Source organism: Nipponia nippon, unplaced genomic scaffold, assembly GCF_047370975.1.
Source record: "Nipponia nippon isolate SJK-2023a ecotype South Korea unplaced genomic scaffold, ASM4737097v1 scaffold_1, whole genome shotgun sequence".
In the NCBI taxonomy this organism is placed as follows: domain Eukaryota; kingdom Metazoa; phylum Chordata; class Aves; order Pelecaniformes; family Threskiornithidae; genus Nipponia; species Nipponia nippon.
This window is the reverse complement of record NW_028262290.1, coordinates 142,507,731-142,516,710: the sequence shown is the minus strand read 5'-3', so window position 1 is coordinate 142,516,710 and position 8,980 is coordinate 142,507,731. Positions and strand designations below refer to the sequence as shown.

At 42.5% G+C, this 8,980-nt stretch overlaps 1 protein-coding gene across 2 annotated transcripts in view; it reads left to right on the top strand.

Annotated features, from left to right (window-relative positions):
• Positions 1–348: 348 nt before the first annotated feature.
• CDK14 (cyclin dependent kinase 14) overlaps positions 349–8,980 on the top strand; it is a 344,587-nt gene continuing 335,955 nt past the window's right edge. Inside the window, exons 1-2 of one of the 2 annotated variants that reach the window (XM_087775266.1) lie at positions 349–891; positions 7,827–7,858. In XM_087775266.1, coding sequence (XP_087631392.1) covers positions 801–891; positions 7,827–7,858 — 123 coding nt within the window. In that variant the 5' untranslated portion in view covers positions 349–800. The remainder of the gene's footprint in view (positions 892–7,826; positions 7,859–8,980) is intronic. The other variant, XM_087775259.1, reaches the window with a different exon arrangement.

The window sequence follows — 8,980 nt, the reverse complement described above, 5'->3', positions numbered from 1 at the left end:
GGCGTATTCGTTCCCCCCCCGCCCCCCCCCCCCAAACGCTACCGCAAGCCTCCTCCGTGCTGCCCCCGTCCTACCGGCTCCCGGCGGGGCCTGCCACATCGCCCCCTCCGCTCGGGACGCGCCCGGAGGGAGCCCGCGTCCCTCGGCCCGGCCCCAGCGCTCCCCGCCTCCCCCCTCACGCCCCCGCCGCCGCCGCCGCTTCCTCTCCCGCCCGCCTCCTCCCCGGCAACCGCCCGTCCCGCCGCCCGCGGCGGGGCAGGGCGAGGCGGGGCGGTCGAGGGCGCCGCTGGTGCTGCGGGGCCGGCGGGGGCCCGGGGCCAGGCTCCGCCGCCTGACAGCGCGGGCAGGGCCGGCCGCCTCCCCCCGGCGGCGGCGCGGGGCTCCCCTGCCCTCCCAGGCTCCTCCTCCTCCTTTCTCTCAGCGCACCCTCCTTCCCTCCCTCCTCCCTCCGCCGGTGCCCGCAGCCCCTCGCCGGACTTTCCCTTCGCTCCTCCATCTCTGCTCGGCGCTGCTCGGCCCCCCTCGCCCTCCCCGCCGCGTCTGGCTCTGCCGGGGCAGCCCGGGGAAGGGGGGGCGGGACGGGGCTATGAGCGGGGCGGCGGCGGCGGGGAGCCGAGCAGCGGCAGCGGCAGCCGGGGCGGCGTAGGGCTCCTTCCCCGGGCGGGGCCGGGGCTGTCCCGCTGCGCCCGGCGGCTCCCCGGGGCAAGGGGGGGAGCCCCGGAGCCGGAACGAGGGTCTCTCCCCGGGAGCCAGGGGGGAGCGGGGGTGGCGGCTGGCGAGCGGCGGGGGGTCGCCCCCCCATGTGTGACATGATCGACTCGCAGTCCGCCGAGAAGATCAGCAGGATGAAAAAGTTGCGGAGAACTTTATCGGAGAGCTTCGGCCGAATAGGTGAGTCCCGCACCGGGTCCCCGACGGCGCTGCCCGGCGCCCCGGGGGGGTCCCGGCGGCGGAGGGTGGGGATGGCTCCGCTGTCGGGCAGCCCCGTGCCCGCCGCCGCCGCCGGGCAGGGGCCGGGGCAGGGGCGAGGGTGCCGGGCGGTGCCGGCTGAGGGGGTCGCTCGGCTGCTTGCGCGGCGGCGGGGCGGTGGGTTGAGGGCTGCAAGGCTGGGAACACCCCCGCCGACGCCGTCCCCGAAAAACGTTTCTTGGGAAGAAAGCTCAGGAAAATAACAGCTCTTTCCCGGCAGTGCGTGTGCAGCCCAGTGCTGCATGGGTCTGCAATGGAGTTAGCCCAAAATAGGCTAGAAAAAACAAACTATGAATGAGAGTTGGCTAATGTGCCTCCATTGCCAAAGAGAAACCTTGGCAAAAAGCGAATGGTTATTTGCGTTTTGTTGCAGGTCTGGTAATGTAGTTTTTGTTTGGGCTGCACGTTGTTTTAAGTTGAGGCATGAGATGCTGAAGCAGATAACGGCGGCCCAGTGATTTAGGAGGCCAGACAAAGAAGCCTGTCATCTGCTGCGAAGTCTTGTCGTTCTTTCACTGACATAAAGCATCCTGAGGTAGCGTTATCTGAACGCTGCTGCCAAGTGTGTTATCTCTCGGTATCATCACACTGCGCTTGGCTTTGACACCAGTTTATTTTGCAGTTGAATTTGTTACCGAGAACAATGCCAAAGAGTTCCGGTCTGCTCGGGCTGGTGTTTCTCTTGGTCTTTGGCACACTATGTTGCTTAATTCACTGTTTAAAGCATGACTGACCGCGTCAACACGCAGCAGAGCAGGGAGAGAAGGTGCCTTGGAGGAGGTGTGAGGTATCCCCAAGCTGGCTGGGCAGAGCAGCTGGAGGTAGTGCCTGAAGGCTGGGCAGCAGCCGGGATGGGCGAGCAGACGCAGCCGCCCCCATCCTAGCAGACCCTCTGTAAGGGCCCTTCCACAGCCCTCACCCATCGGTCGTCCCACTGGGACATTTTTCCTTAGAGTTGGTCTAGCTGGCAGACATGGGTCAACTTTCAGAGCTGCTTTGTCCCAGTGAGAGGATGTGAAGTGCCTCCTCTGCAGCTGTGAGCTGTGGCATTTGGTTTTCCCTCCATAGCCCTACCAAGGAGGTGCACTAATGTACGTGGGCATTATAATTTTTCACGTGTTGTGTATGCATTCAGTGTATTACCTCTAGCTTTTAAGGGCTGCAAACTTTAAGTGTAGGATAACGTTTGAAATCAGGTATCTTTTATTGTCCTACCGCAGGATGAAAGAGACTGAGAAAAGCTCATTCATATTTGTAAAGCAGAGAGTTTCAAGGGTAAATGCCAAGTTTTAACTGTGAAGCGAATGTCAAGTCACAGTTACAAATCTTTCTGTCCCCATATGAAAATAGCTTTCACCTATCATCAGTCTTAAACTTGTAAAATGCATTTAACTCTTTTTGATTAGGAAAAAAAAAACAAGCAGTCGGGTGTTTGGTCTGTCAGGTGTCTCTATGCATGTATACATACATAGAGAGACACTCATACAAAACTGTGGAAAGGTTTTACTAATATTGGAAGTCATTAACAAAGAAAATATTTTGAATGAAGATGCTACTTTGTTGTAACAGTAACAGTCCCGTTAATGCCTTTTAGGGAGCAAGGCCCCTCTGGCTGGTAATTTCTGCATGTTTTAGTTGGCTCTGTTGGCAGATCATCTCTTGTTGTTATTTTTCAGAAATCAAACAACCTTTTTGTTGCCTTGGGACCTTTGGCCTGATTTTAGGTACAGGGATTGTTACGTTTTCCAGCTCCTCCAGTTCTCTTTGTGCATGTGCGCAGCAGTGTAGGAGCGTGGTCGGGTGCCTCGTTGATTGGTTTGTTTGTTTGTTTGTGGTGGTGGTTTTGTGACTAAAACTCAACTGCTACCAGCAAGGCTGTTCAATCTTCAGATGCTCTACTATTTTGACCATCATTCTGATAACTGCGCTTTGAGCAAAAAAACTTCTAATTTATCAGTATGAGCTTTGAACATAGTCCACTTCCTGATACGCAGAGCCGCAGATAAGCCCATGCAAAGCAAGCCTATGTTTAAAAACCTCTTAACTTGCATACCAGGAAATCCTCAGTTAAAACATGTGCTGTCCTTAACTCGTATGGAAATGAAGGAGAGAAAAACCAAAACCTCATTAGAAAAAGTCTTTCTGGGTATTTGTCACTCTGGTTTTACAGCTCTTTTTGGAAGACCTGGTTGCTTGATGAGATTAGCAAATTACTGATTTAATATGTATCTAATCTGGAATTTTGTCAGTCATCTGTTTAGTTGTGATTTACTATCAATAACTGTGATGATCTCTTAACTTTCCCTGTTCTGCTGCAATTTATGTGTTTTCATAGGTTTAAGGACACAGTATAGCATCATGAGCATAACCATATCAATGATATAAGAGTAACACGGTGTTTGAGTCAAATAATTAGCGAGTCAAACTTTCACATGCTGCAGTAGGGAACACCTGATGGCCGTTCTTGGAATGGTAAGGCACTCCTAGGCCTCCCCCCTGTGTTGGTGGTATCCCAGCTGCCAAATACAATTCTTCCAGTACTACAAGACCCCTTAATTAAACCAAAGTTTGTATTAGCCTGTTGGGTAAGAGTGATGGAAATGTATCCTAATTGTCATTGGCAGTGGGTTTGTTTTTTTTTTTTTTGCTAGGGCTTGCAGGTTAATACTCAATAAACTGTGTTCAAGACCACCTTCTCCCAACAGAGTAATCCTCTCTATTTGAGCGGCTATATCAGCAATAAATTCATATGGTGATTTTTTTTTTTTTTTTTTTTTACAGTGTGCCACAGTATGTTAAATAATGTTTGAAGCTATTTCCCCAGCATTTTTACATAAAAGAGGGGGTAGTCTTAAAACCAGCTTAGTTATCCCTGGGGCACAGCAAAGGGCCGTTATTTGGTACCAACGGTAGCCTCAAGTAGACTTGGCCTGTCTTCTTAACTGCGAACTGATGCTTTCCAGCCACTACGGCAGAGATTGGCAGAGGGTGATGAAGATCTCTCTGTATTATACATACTCATCCTGCAAAATTCTGATCCAGCCCATAACTGTTAGAGTACCTCATACTGAGAATGTTTATTTTGCTGAGCTGAAAAATGTGATGCGTGAAATTGTCCACCTCTGAGCCTTCATCCTGAGCATTTGCTTTGTACTATGTGCAAGTCTGGTAAAGGACGATACGGCACTGTGGTGTGTTGAAGGAAATGCATATGGCCTATGGTGCCAAACTGAAGTTAATATTCTAAAATAGTCAGGATGGCTTTTTACTACAGAAATTACGTGCTCACAGTTCTAGAAAAATGAACTATCTTTGCAGCTAAGGCAACCTTTCTCCTGGCAGAAGTTTTCTGGTGTTTCAAGGAGTGTCCCTCTTAAAATTTAGCTCATCATAAAGAACTCACATTACTAAGAATCTGAAAAATTTACCGAGTTCTTCTTATTGATAGGTTTATGGCAGCCTATCCATTTTTATACAAACACCCAAATTAGTTTTAAAATACTGATTTTCTTGCTTACATACTGTGTTGTCCATATAAATGAACACATCATATTTTATGTTAACCAACTTCTTGAGATTCAGTTGACTCACTGTTTATTTTAGCATTTAAACCTTTATTAGGTTTTGTTCTTAGTTTTATGCTTTGATAATTATGTAATTAAAATTAATAATGAGTAATTTTATAAAATTATCATCATCTTTTAGTTATGTAAAGAGTTCTTGGCTGTGCATTTGTTGAAGTTCATATAGTATCAAAATCATATTTGAGATTTCTTCCGCTCACACCATTTAACTTTTGTTTTCTTGTGGAATGTCTTTAGTCAAAAACTAACACCAGGTAGAAAGGAAGGAAGAAAGAAAGAGAAAAAACATTGCTGAGCTTGCTCAGGGTGCACTGAAAGCAGTCTGCAGCCCTTCTCAGCATCCCTGGGCTTTGTTACTAGCTCCTCACTAATACAAAGGTTATCTCCAGTAATCTCCTCTAATGTACACTCACATAGCTCACATACCTGAGATAATGAGGACTTCATTTGTCAACAGTTTATTTTTTTAAGTTCAGGAAAGCTTTTTTTTAATGGTTTAAAAAGAAAAGTATTGCATTAGTGAGAAAAAAGATGTTTCTATTATAATTTGTTGTATAAAATATGCTGGTTTGATGATTTCCTTTGAAGATGCTGTGTAGTGAATTGGTCAAGAGTGAAATTATTATTAAACAGAATCTGATTACATGAGTGGCCAGAACTCTCATATTCTTATTTCTGGAGATTCTTAAAAAACCTCTTTTAGTCAAAGGTAGAAGTTAAAGTAAAGACAAGTGAAAAATATGCAGTGGATCACAGATTCCCATGTCTTGTTGTTCTGTTACATTGTGAATTTTGTTTGGTTATCTGTTGTTTGGCTATTCCTGGAATGTTTTGGTCATGTGAAAAATATTGTGTTTTGGTAAGGGAGAAAAGTTTGTTAGTGTGACCTAGGTGTGTGAGATACTAATTTATAGCTTGTATGTCGTTGTGACCTGAAAGGTACATGAAAAGATTAAAAGTGTGATGTTAGAAAATGTTCCACACATCGGGGTTTTTTTTCTTTCCTTTTTTTTTTTTCTTTCCTTTTTTTTTTTCTTTCCTTTTTTTTTTTCTTTCCTTTTTTTTTCTTTCCTTTTTTTTTCTTTCCTTTTTTTTCTTTCCTTTTTTTCTTTCCTTTTTTTCTTTCCTTTTTTTTCTTTCCTTTTTTTCTTTCCTTTTTTTTCTTTCCTTTTTTTCTTTCCTTTTTTTCTTTCCTTTTTTTTTCTTTCCTTTTTTTTTTTCCTTTTTTTTTCTTTCCTTTTTTTTTTCTTTCCTTTTTTTTCTTTCCTTTTTTTTCTTTCCTTTTTTTTTCTTTCCTTTTTTTCTTTCCTTTTTTTTTCTTTCCTTTTTTTTTTCTTTCCTTTTTTTTTCTTTCCTTTTTTTTTCTTTCCTTTTTTTTTCTTTCCTTTTTTTTTCTTTCCTTTTTTTTCTTTCCTTTTTTTCTTTCCTTTTTTTCTTTCCTTTTTTTCTTTCCTTTTTTTCTTTCCTTTTTTTTCTTTCCTTTTTTTCTTTCCTTTTTTTCTTTCCTTTTTTTCTTTCCTTTTTTTCTTTCTTTTTTTCTTTCTTTTTTTCTTTCTTTTTTTCTTTCTTTTTTTTCTTTCTTTTTTTCTTTCTTTTTTTTCTTTCTTTTTTTTTCTTTCTTTTTTTTCTTTCTTTTTTTTTTCTTTCCTTTTTTTTTTCTTTCCTTTTTTTTTCTTTCCTTTTTTTTTTTTTTTAATGTCTTGACTCATAGTTCTGGATACTTGGGATTGGCAGTCTGAAAATGTTTTGTCCAGGCTTCAAAGCCATAAAAATGCGTTTCATGATGAAAATGTACAATGTGTGCCTCAAATCTCAGCAAAATCCCAGTTTGTGTGAGGTTTTTTTGTTACTGAGCATGAAATCTAGATGAGTAATTGTAAAACAGTAATCTTCAAAGATTTGAGGGAAGACATATTTCATGTCTGAAAGAAATGGGAATTTGAAAGCAAAGGAAGGCTGGACGATCCCTGCTTTTCTGTACAAGGAGAACTGGGATTTGTGCCTTGCTGCCCATAGCAGAGGTTGTGGAGGTGCAGCACTTTTTGCAGAGTTGTCCTGCCTCTGTTATGCCTGTGATACAGTTTGTTTGTTTGTTTGTTTGTTTTTTGGGGGGGAGGGTTTGAACCTAATAATGCTGTTGCTTCTGAAGACAGGATTTGGAAGAGGTGGTGGTTTGGAAACTAGTAGTGATTTTGAAAGCAGAAGGAGGATCTAAAAGAGCAAAGAAATTACTGGAGTCTAGATCCTCAACTGTGCTAGGTGCTTTAGTATTTATCTACTGCAGAAATAAAAGCATTTTAAGCGTAAGAAACATTATGCGCCTTAAGTGATGAAGAGGGAGCCTTCTGGGGCAGTACTGCACAAACTGTACGGTCATTCAGGTGACCTCAAATTGTAAACCTTCATGATTTAAACTGAAAAGAAATAGTGCAATCATCAATGCAATGGTTTGTCTTATTTAACTCTTCAAGAAAAGTAAACGAAGAGCAGTTTCAGGTCATGGTGTGCAGTACACAGTCCCTGGTTGGCCTGGTTGGGGTGTACAGAGGAAAGGAACCAGTCTCATACCTTCAGGCTGACACAGTTCAATGGAGATTAGGAGGAATTAATTTTCTTTCCATTTCAAAGATATCCAGTATGCTAAAGAAAAAATTTTCATCAGCTTAATCTTTGCTACAACTTCAGAACTATTCAAGTCTTTATTTTCTTGCTTTATCAGTTCACGTGATTTCTGCACTGTTTTTCTCTTCCTTGTTTGTGGATTAATTGCTAGTTAACGGTGTAAGACAGACAGAAATCTCTTCTGCTTTAGTGTAAGTCATATTGTAAAAAAAAAAAAAGAAAAAGATAAAAGCATGCTACAATGCATACTATTTCATAAAGGTTTAATACTTGACAAACTGAATACATGGTTGAGTGTTTATTATACTTTTCCTTATTGAAGTTCAGTCAGACTCTCCATAAAGTGTTTTCACGCTCACTAGGAATTAAAATAAAAAAACCCGCAAACTTGCAAACTCTTATTTTCTTTAACCTGAGAGGATAATATTTTTCATAAATATGTAAATTTACTTTCTTGGAAACACACTGTGCAGTCCTACATTCCATTTACAGATTCAGATTTTGAGTATAAAATTGTTATTCATGCCAGCCTGTTCTTTCCTATTATAACAGGAAAATGCTGCTCTGTTTTTCTCTTGTCTGGTGTTAATTACTTTGTGCTTATTGAAATGCAGTACAGATAACTATTTCTTTTTTCCTTTTATTTTAAAGCCTTGAAGAAAGAAGATAGCAGCTTTGACGAGGTAGGTTAAATATCTTTGTACCTTACGTAGTCTAGGTATGTCTTAGCTTTTCTCACTAGCACTAAAAGAAGCCCATTGATAGTAGTGTTATGACGTGCATATGTGTTAATACATCCATATTGCTTGAACATATTTTCATTTTCCAAGTAACTATCAGATGAATTTGTTGGTTGAAGGCTCTGAGTGGAAAGCTTGTTTTGTTTTTTTTTTTAATATAATAAAACTGAATGTTGTATGAAAAGTGGTCATTTAAAAACGTTCCATGCAGAGAAATGTTGCACGTGGAGAAAATACTTTATAGAACTTTACCCATGGTAATTCTCATAACTGTAGGCCTGTACTGTGACAGACTGAAAAAACACCACTCTTGAGAGAGCACCTTATGTAAAGTTCATTGGCTTCTTGCTGAATATGTCAGCTGAGATAGATGCTTCTTATGAAATAAAAAAACCCAACCAAACAAAACCCAACACCACAAAACCAGCAGCTAGCTGTATTAGTAAAACTGATACTTGATTATTCAGTGTAATAGGTTTGGGGTCCTGACCTGTCTGCGATATGATATGTGTGTTAATTTGTGAAATATGCTGCTCATGATTTGTGCTTGCTCTTACTTATGATAGGCTTTGAGAGGTTCAGGTCAGTGCGAGTTGTCCTGCAGTGCATGTTTACGCAGGAAGAGGCGTAGGTCTTGGTGTGATGAGTTGTCATACTGTAGTCAATGCTTGCCTTGCACTTCCGTCTGCCACCATAGCTGGAAGCAAATGGTAATATTTTCATGTGTTGATGTTACACTTCTGGCATTTCTGTGTTTTCTTCTTCATTGCATGCTGTAAGCTCAAATTCTTGTCTGATGGCAGTGAGATACTTGCTGTGTAATGCCAGATTCTAGAATAAATAAATGATGATGTAATGTCCTTGATACTAGAAAAAAATCAAACTTCATCTCTTTCTAAACAGATTGCACTGAATTTTACACCCCTCTGCTCAAATTCAGTAACAGCGATATAAATGTTTTGCGCTTTTCTGATGTGTGTTGCAGAGACCTGTAACCCGGCTTGACCCCTCTTGGGTCTGGAGTGAAGGTCCTGGGGTCGGACTCTGTTTTCAGGAACTCTCATT